Below are 17,360 nucleotides of genomic sequence, written 5' to 3'. Positions count from 1 at the left end.
TATTATTTGTTAGCTGAAATAATTTAAAGCTTGCTCCTGTTACAAAGACACATATTAATGGAAAGAAGAAATAAAACAGTCTACACATTCAATATTTTAAAATCACTTATTTATTTGAACTATGACAAGCAGGTGTGTGTAACATGAATTAGTTCTAGCCATTTTTATAAATTCCAACATTATGCCATAAAATTACTAAAAAAAGTACTAATCAGCTCTTAAACCACTCATAAAAATTAATTATAAAGATTGCAATTTATGATTATAATTAAGTAGGGCCTATTTCATTGTCTTAAAAAACTAACATATACATAACATGCAGGGTTAAAAGCTTTTTAAAATAATATAGAAATGTACAAAATAATTGGAGAGATGTCATCGTCGTTAAGCACCATTCTGAACATCCACCCAAAAAAAAAAGATGATTCAGAAGAATAAAATGTGATGTAGCCTAATTACTTTAGCTGATAGACATTACAACAACAAAAAACTATATGCTGTTTATAAAATACTATTACAATCCTGTAAAATAAAACAAAAAGTAAATAAAAAAAGGATGATTCATTCAGCTCAGAAGAATCATTTGACACTGTAGGGATAAAGCACAATTTGATTTGATTATCAACACAGGAAAAAAATTTAGTTAAACATATTATATGTTTGAACAACTGTAGAACAAAAATACACACTGGATACCATCTGAGGCCTTGGCTCACTGCTATTGTCCGTGTAGGAAAATTTGGATGGTTGTCATAATAATTAAATGGCTCATCACTGATCATGGTGATTATCATACTGAGCATAATGATTTTATCTATAGCGATCTCTATGGTCATCATACCGATCTCTGCGATCATCATACCTATCTCTGAGGTCATCACGGCTACCTCTGCGATCATCGTAGCGATCTCTGAGGTCATCACGGCTACCTCTGCGATCATCGTAGCGATCTCTGAGGTCATCACGGCTACCTTTGCGGTCATCGTAGCGATCTCTGAGGTCATCACGGCTACCTTTGCGGTCATCGTAGCGATCTCTGAGGTCATCACGGCTACCTTTGCGGTCATCGTAGCGATCTCTGAGGTCATCACGGCTACCTTTGCGGTCATCGTAGCGATCTCTGAGGTCATCACGGCTACCTTTGCGGTCATCGTAGCGATCTCTGAGGTCATCACGATCTCTGAGGTCATCACGGCTACCTTTGCGGTCATCGAAGCGATCTCTGAGGTCATCACGGTCACCTCCACTGTCATCACTTCGAGCTTTGTCAGTTCTCTCTTCAGTGTTGTATGTATTCCCTACGTCAATATATTCTATTTGTGGTTCGTCGTGGTATTCCACCACTGGAACTCTGAGGCAATAAATAAACACACAGATGAATATAAAAAACATCATAACAACCAGGATCTACCACCTAAAAACCAACAATCACTTCATTTATTACTTCCAGAGGATAAATGGAGACCTAATCCACTTGACTCTTACTTTTTTGATTTCTGTTTCCGTTTGCGGCAACAGCAGATGATGATTATTATGAGCACTGTAGCTCCAGCAATACAACCAGCAACAATGCCTATTGTGGCAAGATTCATAGAGGCTGTAAAAACAGAAAGACATGGAAATTAAAAATCAGCACATTAAGCAGGTCAATATTTCACACATTAATCTCAGTAAATTACCATATAATTGTAATGTAATAAACACTTAATTGCTATCTGCTGTTTACACAAGCAATGGGTTTTCATATTTTACTGTTAAAGGGGGGGTGGGGGTGGGGGGGGGGGGGGGGCAAAGTTTCAAAACACGAGCTGGACGTATGACGGAGTATTTCTGTGCCAAAAATACTCTTCCAAATCCTCATAAACTTTTTTTGAGTAGAGGCCTTTGTAACATCATAAAGGTCTGAATTCCTTGTACGGGCACTTCTCTTTCTGTACGCGCACACGTCAACCAGAGCGAGAGAGCAAGAGCACGCCCATCAACATGCTTCGGCTTTACGGAAGTCGTCGGCAGCGCTGCACAGGACTTGCTTGAGAAAGATTTGTCGCTTTGTTTTTAGACCACGAAATCAACAATGTCACCAAAGAAGTGTTTTTTTGGTTGTGAGGGAAAGATAACCTTAAGAACCCAGCATTAAATGGAGCTGGGAGATTTGTGCTCACGCATTACATTGATGTACTCTCGATATTTGTTACTAAAATAACCAGACCAGACCACCCTCAATGTATAGGTTACATAGAAAAACAATTAAAAAGCAAAGCAGTGAAATAAACAAACAAAAAACACGTTCTGTGTGTAATCACATCATCTCTGTCAGAACTTCAGTGTACGTGCGCAACACCTTTTGCAAAGTCAAGCTTGAGTAGCTAGAAGCATCTGCGCACTTGCATGTTTCTGACCTCAGAATAACCAACCCGATCTAATGAGAAAATGTTACTATTTTTACAACGTGGTAATTTTGTATGAATTTGTACAATGTGAATTGACCCTTCGCTGGTGTTTGATTGACAGGCGATCTAACCAATCATAACGCCGTATCCGCCATTTCGTCCGACAAAGCAGTCAGGGGAGTTAGTAGATTAACATCGGTGGACTTGAACTTGAAAAATGGTGTGTACTGACATCTTTCCGCGGTTGAAACAACATTCCTTCTGATGTTCATTCATGTTTATTTGATACTATAAATGAACTAGTAGGAATTAAGAGATGATTGGTTCACGAGCCGCTTAAACTGAGGCATTACAGGATCTGTCACGACACATTAAAGAGCCACAAAATGGTATTTATTATTTAAAAATGACAAAATTTGAAATTTGAGACTTTATTAATCATATCAAAAGTAACCTGCTCTGTCTTGCCTGTTGACGCGTTGTCAGTGTCCTCTTTGCTCCACGTGAGAACATGATGTGTGGCGAGAGATCGGCATGGCTTGTCGGATGTAGCAACAGTAACTAAAGGGGGCGGGTCTTTGCGAACGGTCAATTGTACAGAAATATAAGATTTTTTGAAGGTCCGCCTCTAACCCCACCCCTAAACCTAACCATCAAGCTGGGCCGTAAGCAGATCGCATGAAAATATACACATTTGAAAAAGAGAAAAAAAGTTACGCATTTCCGTGAGAGTGAGGAGTAAGGTCTTTAACATCAAAATATAACACTCATCACTCAATCAGTTTAAGGAAAGCAGGCAATTGTGTCAATACTCACCTGGCATTACAGACAATGTCATGTTACATTTGGCTGATCCGACCTTATTGGTTGACAGGCAAATATAGAAACCTGATGTATCCACGGATACATTGACCAAAGACACAACTCCATCCTCTGTTACACAAAATTGTGTGTAAACTTTAGTATATACGACAAAAAAAGTAATTAATCTAATCCATTGAAAGAGAAACAGAACTTACTTTCAGTGGTTTTAGAAGGAAATGCTTTTGGGACATTTTTGACATCATATCTCTCCCATTTGTACGTTGGTATCGGCGAGCCCTCCTCAGAAACACAGGTTAGGCTAATATTGTTTCCGTATTCTGCTGTGCCCACTAACTTACAAATAGGTTGTGATGGTGCAACTGTAAGACAAATGTACATATTCATTCAACATTTTTAAAAAAGGATTCCACTCGCCATGTAAAGTTATGTGGAATTTTTTATTTTGAGATGTTAAGTTAGAAGTTTGACAAAGTGCCAGAGATCTTACCCTGAACCAAAAGAGAAGTAGTGTCAGATGTTCTGCCATCAATGTCTCCAGGAATCTGAACATAACATCGAATTTTTCTGCTTTCTTTAAGAGTGACTTGTTTTAATGTCAGTTTCGATGTTTTTGCAGCACTGTCAAAGTCTATCATGATTTTGCCTTCATAGTCTGGTCCAATGTCTACATTGTGAGTATTGGAGTAATAGTTACCAAAAAGTACCTATGAGGCCAAAACAAAGACCCAATTATTCACTATTAAACAGTTATTGTTTTTACACTAATCATGGTTAGTGGTGTTTTGGTAGATAGTTGTCAATTTTCCAGGCTTACCTTGTCTCCAGATGTCTCATCAGCATCACCAGTCCATGTTACAATGATAAGTTCATTTACTTGATTTTTAGGTTTAAAATTACATGTAAGGATGACTTCATCACCCCTGGCAACCTCAACTGAAGCTTGACTCATTGTCACTTCCAGCCCAAAAGCACTCGACAACACTATAAGGGAAAAGAGAGAACTTTGTGAATATCACACAATGTCACAGATTATTAATAGTAATTTTTAAAACTCAGAATTCAAGTGAAGAATAATGTTTAAAATGCATTAAAGGGGTGGTTCAATGCGATTTCACTTTTTTAACTTTAGTTAGTGTGTAATGTTGCTGCTTGAGCATAAACAGTATCTGCAAAGTTACAGCACTGAAAGTTCAAAGTAAACGGAGATATTGTCTTTTAAAGTTATGGTAGTTTAATGCCTACAAAAACGACCGGTTTGGACTACAACGAGCTTCTTCCCGGGTTGGTGACATCATAAACCCTGCAAAACACGCCTGCAGGAACACGCAACAAAGTGGGCGAGGCCATGTGGCAGCATGATGGAAGCGGAAGAGTTGTCTACACCGGACGCGACGCGTCAAAAGATAATAGAACCCATTATAATCTGTGATATTTTCTACATTGGATGCGCCGTGGAAGACAGCTTCCAGAATCTACACGAGTTCAATGCTGGATTTGCTTTTACTGAAAGATGAAGCAGTTCCCACTTTAAAAGCAGAAGCTGCTGTTTATTGGCTTCAAACTGAAAGTATGTTTTATTGTTTGTACATGTCTTTTAAACGTATAGTTCTGTTGCTATTTTTGGTTGCATCAAGGACGTAAACAAAGACCAACGCGTTTTTGCTTCGCTAGCCAGTTAGCTAAATTCTATTGCATACTTCTCCAACAAACGTCTATGTTCATAGACAAACAGTTGTTCATGCTATAAATTAAACGCTACCTTTACATACCATTCATAAACGTCCTTTAAAAGCCGCGATTGCAGAGGTTCTGCTTGACCCTCTTTATCTGGGTCTAATTCGGGCTCAGTTTGATACAGCAATTTAGACGCCATTATTTACATTTCCACCGAAGCGCGTAACAACGAATGGTAAGGGGCGTGGCGTTTCCGGACGCTTCAGCGAATCACGATACACTGGACCAGCTACCAACCTGCTAACCAAACTGAGCACATTGCGTATTTAGGAGGGAGTGGTATCATAGAAGCAGGAAGTCAAAAGAGCAGTTCATATGACAGTGGAAACAGAGGTGTAGAATAAAGGTAAAATATATGAAAAATACAGCGTTTTCAAAAAAACGAAGAATTAAGACATGTTAAACTGTGCCCCAAAAACACAATCAAGCCTAGAAAAAAACCACTGTACCGCCCCTTTAACATTTCACCACATTTTGAGAAACAAAATTTAAAACTGATTTTAAGATAGAGAATGATCTGATAAGAGAGAATGATCTTACTATTTAGTAAAATTCCTTGGATGTCTACATTTGAAAATCAGTCAATGAATAATTTTCTCATTTACATCTAAACTTCATCAGCAATACATTTGGTGTGATTATATTATTATACATGAATTTATTAATAATACATATTTCTTTATTTATTATGAAATCATTACAGTATTTAAAAATTCATAAGTCGACCTTATTTGCAAAATGTGTGCTCATGCTGTGTATTGTGTCTAAAGAGTCTATTATGTAAATGAGTGAATGAAACAAGTAGCTAATAATCTGCCATTTTGTAGCCCTGGTGAAAACATCGAGAATATTATTACTTAAAAACATTTCAAATAAAGTTTAAGTGTCACATGTAGAACAACTGACAAGAAAACTAATCACTTTTGTGACCCACACTGTTATCTAACATATAATGTCATTGAGTTGATCTTGCCTATACTGTACTCAACGTGAACGTCAGGAAAGTGACCACCTCACCTGATATTAAACATAGACTGCAAAAAATCAGCTTCCAGTTGGTCATTTTGTCGTTGTCCAGTCACAGTGAAATAGATGGTGTTTTATGGAATTTTTTGTATCTATTTTTTTTTTTTTTTTTTTCATATATCCTTATCTCATCCTCTCTCAACAGTTTGCTTCTGCAGCTGTGTCTACCACACCTTCATTGCACTTTGGACCCTTACTTTTCCTCTTCCTCAAAGTTTTATGAGTTAGGTTGTAACAAAATGGCAGATGTGATATCATAACAGTCGTTTTATTAAAAAGTGTGAGGCATTGCTGGGAAATGAATTGACATATATGGGGTAGGGATTGTTAAATAGTTGACAGTCATTAGTTCTGAACTTCCCTATATTTTATTTAGGATGATTTGCATACTCTTAAGTTGTACATACACACTGTACACTCACTAACGAGCTTTACTTGTGTTAATGTGATGAAGTAATATTATAATAATATTGTAATGTTTCTGTTTTCGAAAAAAAAAAAAAACCTAATGTTGTTGGTATAACGTCAAACAAGCTGGATGTGCATTCCCGCTGTTGTGTATTGCTATATTTGACCAGCAGATGGTAGTGTATGAAACATAATTGAAATTACAGGCACTTAGAGAACAGGTCAATTTCCATTTGGTAAAGAACTATTCATCTTTACCAGACACCATGCTGACAAAAACTGCTTATCTGTGCTAGTTAACAGACTTGTTCTCACTCTTTCCATATAGACTATTCCATTTAAGCCCTTTTATTGTTTTGGGGGCATTTTTGTTTTGTTTGTTGACTGTTTCCAGTAAAGAATGTATTATAAATATTATTTTTTGTTATTGGAATCAGGATTTGTGACATTGTAAAAAAAAAAAAAAAAAAAAAAAAATATATATATATATATAGAGAGAGAGAGAGAGAGAGAGAGAGAGAAAATTGCTTTTATAAATATAACATTTTCTATATAACAAAGTTTCATTTTCATTACAGTCAGTGTTTGTTTACAGTCATATTTGGCTTATAATTGAAGCAGTCATGGCATCTTAATTTTGGTATCAGTATGTTATACAGAACTTTGTTATTATATTATTTTATTATATATTAACTTAGGCTACAAGATGTACACTGTCTGTTTACAAATAGTTGAATAATAGAGTTTTTATAAAATATCTGATTTTTTTTTTTAAACAGGAAATTAATTTCCAGTTATCATCACTGAACTGATATATACATTGTATATATTAGCCTAAATATTGTCTTGAATGCAATAAACGTCTGGGTGAACCGTTGAAGTCACATGTCTGCAATAATCTTTCCCCTATATATATAGACAAATGCATTTGCAATGACTTGTAATATTGTAATATAGGCCTATCCATTTCTTCGTTGTTTCATTTTAATTTTAGTACATTTCCATATAACATATGTTTTGAACATTTATTTATTACTTTCATTTCGCTTCAATGTTCATATAACAAATATTTTATCCATTTCTCTTGTTCTTTTGCACAATACAACACATGCAAGTTTAAAAAAAAAAAGTTAAAAGTGTAATTATGGTTGATGACAGTAATGATGTCCGTGTCTTTTTTGGAGGTGGTTCTGGGTTCAAACGCACTGATGGGAACTCAGGCTGATGCTGTGGGTGAGTGTATCGGTGAGCCGCTGTATTGTGTTTTGAGGATTTGGGCTTAAATATTCAAAATGGCGGACGGAGGAGCAGCGAGTCAAGATGAGAGTTCAGGACCAGGTAATCATTACTGCATTTTACATATTCATATTCATATTCAAACACTCTTTCTCTCAACCCAGAAAAGCGCGGAAGAGAAAGCGTAAACAAAATACTTGAGACTGATGTTGCAGTCATATGCACCCTTTAAATAAACGTATCGGGGAATAATTCTCTGTCTGTGCGACGGTGAAACTGGCGATGCAGTGCGACGGCAAATTAAAGGAAAAATGCCTCCTTTGTGTGATTAGAGCAGTCGCGTTACATATTCATACCGTCGCTGAGCAAACGCCGCTTTGCATATTTTATTAGTCATAATCGGCGACAGCTCGCTGGGTTTTGCACTGTCCCCGGTCAGAGGTTGTAAAAATTTTACAGTTAATTTTAACTAAAGGCTGCTGTGTGCATGCTAGGCGGCTAATGCTACTCCAGTGGCTTTGTGTTGCTGTATTGTGCTGTGAGCCAATCCCACATATAAAGCTTTGAATATTCATTCGCTCGCAATCAGCCGGCGTCTGCGTAACGTGTTTACGGTGAAAATATGAAAGAACAGAGCAGCTGATACTTGCTTGGTGTACAGTTAGGACACGGCGTGATTTTTTTTTTAATGCCCATTCTCTTGCCTTTTGTGCCCATTGCAGGCGTGTAGCCCTGTTATGTTATTCATGTGGGCCTTCTAGAGATCAGAATGCGCTGTTCAGCGTATTCTATCAGAATGAATCCATTTCATTGTCGAAGGATGGTGGAACGTGCCAAAATGGAACTCTGACGGCAATTGATACAATGTATCCAGTACAGTTGTGACAAATTGATACTTTGCAGCAAAGCCAGTGTGTCTGTAACATTGTATCAAACGGGCTGCTCAGAGAGATGTATGCAGGCATTATGCCAGCTTTATTTGCTAGTCTAATAGGTAATCCTCATATAGAGCCCAGCTTCTCCACTATTGTTCCAGCAGCTGTATGCTTGTGTATTTAGTTTATTATGCTTATTTGTATTTATTTACTGTATTTCACTGTCTGTAAACAGCAAAAAAAGAAAAAAGAAAAATTTTCCCCTTTTTCTGTCTTATGACAAACAGTCTTTAGTGCTTGTAGTTGTCAAATTGCTTACAATAATTAAGATAACACTCAATCGTGATTTAATTCTAAATATCTGTGATTTGATGTAGATACAAGGGCACAAGTAATCGCAGTTGAGCTGATATTCAAAACTAATGCACAGTTGGGAGTGTCAAGTCAAGATATGTTTGTATAGCACTTTACAGAACTGCTTTAGTAAAATTCTTAATGTTTGTAATATCTTATAGTCCACATTTTGCAGTTTAAAGCTGGGGAATATAGGCTAGTTTACATTTGCTGACAATATAAAAGATCAACAAGATTTGCTTTATAGTAAATATCGCTTTATATGGGTAAAGTTTGGATACATGTATAATAGTTGTCAATTGAATTTACTAATTTGGGGAGATATTATGAAGTCTGAAAGATTTTGTCTTCAGTTTATGACATTTTGGTGTAGTGATAACCTAATTAGTTATTGTTGCCATGATTAAAATGACACCATTATTTTATTAGTATTATTTGTATACTATTATTATTTTTTTTTAACATCTGAATTAGCTTTCATTTTTATATTTTAAGCTTTCGTTTTAATTTAAGTTTTCGTAATTTTGTTATTTTTGTCATTTTTTATAATTTTTTTAAAAATATTTTGCCTTAATTTATTTTTATTTCAGTTTTAGTACTTTTATTCCTTCTGCTTTATTTTTTCATCAAATTTTTTTATGTAATATTTTATTTCCGCTTTATTTCAATTACCAAAAATTATTTTTAATAGTTTTAGTTAACAATAACACTGGATGACGCATAGCTGGGTTTCAAGATTTTGGACATAAGTCGGGTGGGTAATACAGTATTACTTTTATACAGTTGTTCCGCTGATTAACGCATGAGTATCTTACATTTAAGGCAAACAATTGTCTTTGACAATCAAGTTAGAACAGAGCTAACTGTTGAATAATTTTGAAACTTACATCACCCTGGTGTCTCACAACAAGAGAAAATAGGAGAAACAAATGTGCATTTGCTTTTGTAATTTACCCCAGGGTTTCATATTTTGTTGAATCTGCTTTGAAATTCATTGCATCAGCCTTAATTAATTCTAATATGAATTTTCTGATACATGGGAATTTAAATTGCATATAATCTGCTTATGGACATGTCATGGAGTCAGGTGTAATAGACCCTGCTTTTAAACTGATAACAGTTTCACTCTATGTGTAGGGCCTAGAGAAGCAATGACATGTCATAACTTGTTTGTTTCCTGTATCCACAGCTCATACCTATAGTGTAAATTACCCGCATAAATTCTTAGTTTTATTTTAGTAGTAACTGACACTTTTCAAATGTAGTAGTGAAACTTCATGGCATTTTGCATCTCTTTTTGACTATCTGTCTATATTTTTTTCTTGTGCTTTTCTTCATGCTCTGATAATATGAACATGCAGAAACACTGCAGGTTAAAAGTCTGTTAATTAAAATGATTCTAGACCTAAAATCAAGTGAGTTTGTTTTTTGCCAGCCTTTGAGAATTGTCGAACAATCCGAATTGGAGTGTCTTCATGTTTTTTGTGCCTTGTTGTCCAGTTAAAGGTTTTAGATGACAATACATGAGTGAAAATTGTCTGTGAATAGTCTCCATCATATTATGAAGCGTCTTTAGTGTTTAATCAGTTCCTCTCTGAAACTCAAATGTAATGTTTTCTAATATATAATTTGAATATGATATTTGTTCGTGCTTGCTCATAATGAAATATTGAAATTATTTGCTGCATTCAGTCATCTTTTTCATAAAATGCTCCAAATGCCTGTTTAAAAAGTATAATATTTGCATAATTCTTTTTTCTGCATATTTGAATATTGCTCTCCAGGTTAGTTTTGCCTTTTAACTAAGTTGTCGCATATTTTTCATACCAGAATGCCTTTGGATAAGAAGTTATTTGCCAAAGGAAAATTAACAAATATAACCTATTAAAGTATCTGTTTTGTTGGATAATGCTAGTTTTGTCAGTCTTGTTATTCTGCTTTTGTTTGAGTAAATTTTAGTATTTTAAGTGTCTGCAAAAGTTCCTTTTGGATCGGCTGATTTCTTTATGCTTACTCTGTCAGATCTTTGTTCTAATATGTAAATCTGTTGTTGTAATTAGGCCGAGCTCTGAAAATATCAGTTAATGAGGTGCACAGTTAATCTGTATATGCAAAGCAGACTTCATGTTCTTTTTCCAGACAATACGGCTACAGAAGTCACAGAATTTGATCCGTGAAGTGTTTGGGCCACAGGGGGCTGTGTGAATAGGATAGTGGAGAATGGCAAGCAATTTACTTCCCGAATAGCTCCATCCGCAACCTCTGGTGCTTAGAATGTGTAAGAAACACTTCTAAATGCAACCTGCTGTCTTTATGTCCAGATACAGACCTCGCCAGTTTGTGTGCTTTGATCGCATTGACAGAAAGCTCACCTGTTTCACCTAATTTAACCAGCACTCCGTAGGTAATTGGGCTTGTGCATTGACACTCTTGGACTTTTTTCCATTCCTCTTTTTCCCTCCAAAGCGATCCAATTAATATGCTAATGAGATGATAAATATTTATGAACATTTAAATTAGGGAGAAAGCTCTCAGAGCGCCGTGCAAAATGAATTGCTTGCAGGACTTCAAAGTGTTGCTCGTCTAATGAAGTGAGGGAGATTTGCATATGGCTTTAATCAGCTGCATACTGATTATGCGTTATTACGGCGCTGGCAGCAGCTCCGCTTCTGTTTCGCTCCAGAATGAAAACGAACTTCTTCACACTCTAGTTGTTATGACAATCATGGCACAGGAAGAGTGAGAGAGAGAGCAAATCAAGCAAGCCGGAGAGACCGAGAGAAAGGCAGCTACAGTTTCGGCGAAGCTTAGCTGTGCTCTGCACGCGTGTTGCTTTTCCACTCCAAACCGTTTAGTTAAACAGAGACTTCTTTGCCTTTGAGGGTTTTCTGTGAAAGGGGTGCTAAGTTTGTTGTGATGCTCGTAGAGACGCTTGAGAAGGCAGGTGCAGACGCTGCTGGTGAGTGATGTTTTAAGGTCTGTTTGCTCGTGTAGTGATGCTATACTATTTGGGGTTGAGTAGTAGACCTGTTTGGTTTGTAAATCAAAATGGTGTAATTAACAAACCAAACATGTCCACTACTCAACCCTAGGATTTTTTAAAAGTGTTTTTAAGTGTTCACTTTAAAAAAAAATATTGGGTCATATGGTTTGAATTCAAAAATGGGAATGAATTTATTTTTTAAAATGTTGAGGATGCCGTCTCAATTTCAAAAGTCACTGAATGATTGGTCTTTGAGAAACTGAAAGTCCGGTCTTCCTCTGTCTGTTGTAGATTCTAGAATGAGTAATCCATCGGAAACAAGTAAATGTGCAATGGAGAGCGGGGACGAAAACACTGGTAAGTTACCCAAGGAACCGTTGGCTCTTGGCTTGCATATTGTGGCTTTCATGTATTTGCTCAGATCTTTTGACCTGATCCTTCCAACACAGCTTTCTTTTACGTTTTCATAAGTGAGTGAAAGACTATCAGTTCACAGTTCAAGTTCTAAAGGGTCGCTTGTGCAGCTTTGACTGAGGTAGAGCGATCAGGACAATGTCTCTCAATATATATCACCATCAGAAGTTTTGAAATAAGAAAGGCCATGGAGCTGAATAACTTGGCTGAAAAGACTTTTTGTGTGTCTCTGATCTATTGTGGCATTGACTGCTTTTCTTCTTCCAGGTGCCCAAACAAATGGACTGGACTTTCAGAGGCAGACTGTGCAAACAACAAGCGCAATCACCAACGCACACGCACAGGCCTTGCTCCAACAGGTATGATCTTTTTCTCTGAGAGCACACACACATTTGTGGTCAGTGTCATGGATGAAAGAGCTATAGGAATTTAAAGATGTCCCCAGGGACATAATTCTTGTGTGTCTGAGTCACTAAACTGCCACTGTCTTGACCTGCATATGTGATTATCATGTCTCGGAATGACTGCTAAGGCTTTCCACCTGATGTCACGCATTGTTGTGTCTGTTTGAATATAATGTGTGAGATTTGTTGCAACTCTGAAGATTAGAAATTAAAAGCACAACGTTTTATCTCCTGGTTACAGGGGAAATTATTGGGCCCCATATGCTAATTAGCTGCTCTGCAGTTGCTCGGAAACAGATGGTTGAGAATATGCAAATCTATGCAGAATTTACATGTACTGCATAACCGTTTCGTTAATTAGCATACCCGCTCTGCTCTCCGCTTGAAGTCTCAGAAGGCTGCGGTATATTTATATCACCATACATGAGCATCAAACAAAACACACATTTTTTGCAAGGAAATTTCAAATCTAAATTTGCATTCTCTGACCCCACTTCCATGTAGATTGAGCATGGGAAAAAACGCCCTCTTTATTAGTCCTTATTTGTTTCTACTATCAAACTGGAACAATTAAACCAGGAAAAAAGCATGACCCACATTGTGCAATAGAGTGCAACAGCGCCCAATCTGTTTTTTTTTTTGTTAGTGGCCTTGGTTCTGTAAGTATTTTTCCCACTCAATTTTCGATTTTAAAAAAGTGTTTATTAAAGAGTTATAGAGAGACACAAATCAAACCAACCAGCTACAAGGTGAATCATAGCATTACAAACTTTGATTTGAAGCAAAAAAAGTATTTAAAAACAAAAATACAAGACTATGTGCTTAAAGGGATAGTTCACCCAAAAATGAAATTTCTGTTATCATTTACTCACCCTCAAGTTGTTCAGAATCTGTATAAATTTCTTTGTTCTGTTGAAAACAAAGAAAGATATTTTGAAGAAAGTTTGTAACCAGGCCACTTTGGGGCACCATTGACTTCCATAGTAGGAAAAAAAAACTGCTATGGAAGTCAGTGGTGCCCCAGAACTGTTCAGTTTAACACATTCTTTAAAATATCTTCCTTTGTGTTCAACAAAACAAAGAAAATTATACAGATTTTGAACAACTTGAGGGTGAGTAAATGATGATAGAATTTTCATTTTTGGGTGAACTATCCCTTTAACGGCTTAATGAGGCAAACGTAGTACAATCCTATGAAGCATTGCGAATAACAAAATTGAAATTAAAAGCTATGGAGAAATATGTTGGCGAGCAAAGGAAGCAAATTACGTCGTTCACATTGCTTTGTGCGCTCAAGTGTACTTTTGGTGCGATTTGCTTGTCACGATTCTCTGAATGGTGGAGATTTCTTGCAGAATCATGGGTAATGTAGTTTTTCACCAAGGATTCTGCTGTTAAACATTATTATTTAAAAAAAAAAAAAAAGTTGAAATAATGTGGACTGACATCTTCAACAAAAGCCATCGATTAACCTCCTAGCTCATTTTAGGTATGTCTTTAAAAGTTAATAAGTTATCGTTAAAAATCTATTTCTCTGTGGTGAAAATGAATTGGACTTTTAATTCTGGATTCTAGCCATAGAATACGCCACCTTCCAGGATAATTCATTATGGGCCACAAACTGACCCCACCCAAACTGACCTCCAGACATCATGGTGTGCTCTCTGACCTTTTACTTTTCTGAAGTGATATTTTTCGGAAGTAGGCCATTTTTGTGTCTTGAACAATCACTTTTAATAAATGTATATTAAATATAAACAATAAATATATTATTAATAGGCATGTCAATTTAGCCCATTCTGTTGTGATTAACCATGAAAAAAATAATGTGTTTAAATCAATTCCTTTAACGCCCCACCCCCAGCCTAGAACTGTATGGCCCAGATCTTGCATTAAACAAAGTTTAGTTATGAACTTGATGCAGGGCAATGACTGACTGTGTGATCAAGCCTATTAGAATGCCTTCTTGCTAACTTCTGCCAATAAAAATAGTTCCAAACAAAGCTACAGCAGAACTGTTGTGTACACACAGCAGTGTTTCATTAGTGGATGAGTCCGCGATTTTTAACAAATTGAGTGAGCCGATGATTCAGTGACCCATTCATAAAGACAGCCACTTGCTTTGTTCTTGAATGAGTCAGTTGTTTGAATAAATTGGTTGAATGAATGACTCACTCGTAAAGACTTGCCGCCAACCATTGGTGGTTTAATATTCATTTCATTTTTCATTCATATTCATGCCACATCTGAGTTTCATTAAACATCCTGTGGAAAATACCTAAATGGCACTTCAGATGCAGTTTCTGAAAAAAAAAAAAAAGATTATGGCCACATTGTAGCCTTAAAAGTTAATGTGTAAAGTTCTTGGTTGAATCAAAAGCTAAATTCTCAGCCAATATATGATGCGTGATTAATTAGATTAATTAATCGGCACATCTTGTAATTAATTAGATTAAAATTTTGAATCGCTTGACAGCCGTAATTATTAATCATGGTTAACTGTAAATATCTAATTTCAACAATGGCAACTGAAAACACCTGCTACTGCTGAGGTTGGGGTAAATCTTTGTGAATAATGGGTTAATTTCCACCTTGAGAATTCTATGGAAATCTGCTGAATTTTGTGTGGGCCTAGAGAAAAATGTGGTCATTAGAGATTAAATGAATTCCTGTCTTCATTTCTTGTCTGTCTCTTTTATTCCAGTTGACTTTGACTCCAGCGCAGCAGCAGTTATTGCTGCAGCAGGCTCAGGCTCAGCTCCTGGCAGCAGCGGTGCAGCATTCAGCCGGCCAGCAGAGTAGCACTTCAGGAGCCAGCATCTCTGCCTCCGCTGCCACCCCCATCACCCTCTCTCAACCCATTCAGATCACACCTGTAAGAGAGCCACATTTTCATCCAGCCCTGAAATGGGCTTGTTTTATTTAAAACTATAATGAACATTTTATTTTTGAAGTAAATTATCCACGTGGTTTATTCAGTGTTTTTGCCTAGGGCTGTATTTTCTAGTGCTTTTCAGCCCAGTTCTTTCAATATGATGTTTTCATTTCAATAAATGTCATTTCAGTAACAGAAAAACAAATTGATTACAGACATTAACGAAAAAGCTTTTAAAATGTAATTACTAATTTAACTACATTACATTTAATTCATTTAATTACAAATAATTATTTCACACTGACTGTAATTCACAGAGCTCAACACTAAGGATTTGCTCTGGCGGTATTTTCACCTATCCAGGGGATGTCTCAAGTGTTAAAGTGAAGTGTATTTTAATTAACATTAATATTTTGGCATTTACAACAAAATGAAGTTTTAAAGATTTGGCTTTTATAGGGGTTTATATTTTGCAGTAACAAAATCCATGTCATCCAGCTCTTCAGCATCTGGGAGAATCTAGTACCCAAAATAAAATGATAAAATTTCAACATTTTAAATACTTTTACATTTGCAAAGAGGAGGAAAAGATTGCAGAAAACTGTATATCATATGCTTAAATGTTTTACTTTGCTGGTTGTCATGGCAACAGCAATGTATTTTTTCATATGAAATATAAAAAGTCTTTATTGTCAGATTCATTGTAATTGATGAGGTTGTCATGGCAGTCATAGCTGCACTGGAATAGTGACACATACTAACATTCTTCTTACTATGTGTGTTCGTGTGGAACAATTCAGCAGTTACAGCAGCTGCAACAGCAGCAGAACCTCAACCTGCAGCAGTTTGTGCTGGTCCAGCCGGGCCACCCCATCGCAACACAGCTGCAGCCCGCGCAGTTTATCATCTCGCAGACACCACAGGGCCAGCAGAGTGAGTCCTGTGTCATCTCAATCTCTTTGTCCCTCAGTATGATCGGTCTCTCTGATTGTTTTGTCCTTCCTCTTGCACTAAACAGGTCTCCTGCAAGCCCAGAACCTTCTAACACAACTACCTCAAAGCCAAGCCAACCTCCTGCAGACCCAGCCAAGCATCACACTTGCCACACAGGTCAGGGATATCCCATTTGCCCACTGGATCCATTTTTATTCAGTCCAAACGGAGAGAGTGCACAATACATTCCAGACAGTTGTTTTAATGGTCTTATTTGTGAAAAATATCCTTCAGAAATCATTCTAATATGCTGAATTGGTGTTCAAGAAATATTTTTTTTTATCAATGTTGAAAATAATTATGCTGCCTAATACCATTATACATTTTTCAGGAGTCTTTGATGAACAGAAAGTTTAATCTTTGGTTAATAGAAAGTTTAAAGAAAAGAACAGCATTTATTTGAATTGGAAATCTTTTAAAATGCCAAAAGTGTCACTTTTGGATACTTATATTTTAAAACTTTGGGAAACACTGAGTTGGACAATTGCTGTTTTCATGATTGTTTCTTTATAAAATTCAGATGTTTTGTCCAACCACCCCTGTCCATCTCTATAATTTTATTCTTACACTTCACAGCCTGCGACACCCACACGCACGATAGCAGCGACCCCCATCCAATCCCTCGCTCACAGCCAGACGACACCAAAGCACATCGACACACCCAGCCTGGAGGAGCCCAGCGACCTGGAGGAGCTAGAGCAGTTTGCCAAGACCTTCAAACAGAGACGCATCAAACTGGGCTTCACGCAGGTAAACCAGGCTTCACTGGTCACACTGTTTGTGTTGTCTGTTGTTGATTTCACTATTCAAAAGTCTCTGTTGTTTAATCATCCAGATCAAATG

General features: G+C 36.7%; 2 protein-coding genes across 24 annotated transcripts in view; one reads left to right on the top strand and one right to left on the bottom strand.

The window, feature by feature from the left end:
- Window positions 1–92: 92 nt before the first annotated feature.
- gpa33b (glycoprotein A33 (transmembrane), paralog b) lies at window positions 93–6,178 on the bottom strand. Of its 19 annotated transcripts, none has more exons than XM_051906795.1 (10): window positions 5,967–6,178; window positions 4,030–4,196; window positions 3,703–3,919; window positions 3,410–3,574; window positions 3,207–3,323; window positions 1,486–1,597; window positions 1,200–1,351; window positions 1,098–1,139; window positions 863–929; window positions 93–589 (listed from the first exon to the last, which is right to left on the bottom strand). In XM_051906795.1, exons 1-10 carry the CDS (start codon window positions 6,010–6,012, stop codon window positions 580–582), a joined length of 1,095 nt encoding a protein of 364 aa, XP_051762755.1. In that variant the 5' UTR covers window positions 6,013–6,178; the 3' UTR covers window positions 93–579. The 19 variants fall into 19 exon arrangements, with proteins under 19 accessions (XP_051762755.1, XP_051762757.1, XP_051762753.1 ...); XM_051906797.1 differs by lacking the exon at window positions 1,098–1,139 and adding an exon at window positions 1,056–1,097; XM_051906793.1 differs by having other exon boundaries at window positions 863–900; window positions 1,036–1,139; window positions 5,967–6,176.
- A 1,409-nt stretch (window positions 6,179–7,587) lies between these two features.
- The window catches only part of pou2f1b (POU class 2 homeobox 1b), a 22,086-nt gene continuing 12,313 nt past the window's right edge, over window positions 7,588–17,360 (top strand). The window contains exons 1-8 of one of the 5 annotated variants that reach the window (XM_051905200.1): window positions 7,588–7,721; window positions 12,123–12,188; window positions 12,513–12,604; window positions 15,354–15,524; window positions 15,842–15,907; window positions 16,325–16,457; window positions 16,543–16,634; window positions 17,094–17,267. In XM_051905200.1, coding sequence (XP_051761160.1) covers window positions 7,676–7,721; window positions 12,123–12,188; window positions 12,513–12,604; window positions 15,354–15,524; window positions 15,842–15,907; window positions 16,325–16,457; window positions 16,543–16,634; window positions 17,094–17,267 — 840 coding nt within the window. In that variant the 5' untranslated portion in view covers window positions 7,588–7,675. The remainder of the gene's footprint in view (window positions 7,722–12,122; window positions 12,189–12,512; window positions 12,605–15,353; window positions 15,525–15,841; window positions 15,908–16,324; window positions 16,458–16,542; window positions 16,635–17,093; window positions 17,268–17,360) is intronic. The other 4 variants (XM_051905201.1, XM_051905199.1, XM_051905203.1 and 1 more) reach the window with 4 other exon arrangements.

The sequence above is a fragment of the Ctenopharyngodon idella genome, chromosome 9 (assembly GCF_019924925.1).
Source record: "Ctenopharyngodon idella isolate HZGC_01 chromosome 9, HZGC01, whole genome shotgun sequence".
Classification (NCBI taxonomy): domain Eukaryota; kingdom Metazoa; phylum Chordata; class Actinopteri; order Cypriniformes; family Xenocyprididae; genus Ctenopharyngodon; species Ctenopharyngodon idella.
The sequence above is the reverse complement of the archived record's forward strand: the minus strand, read 5'-3'. Positions and strand labels throughout refer to the sequence as shown.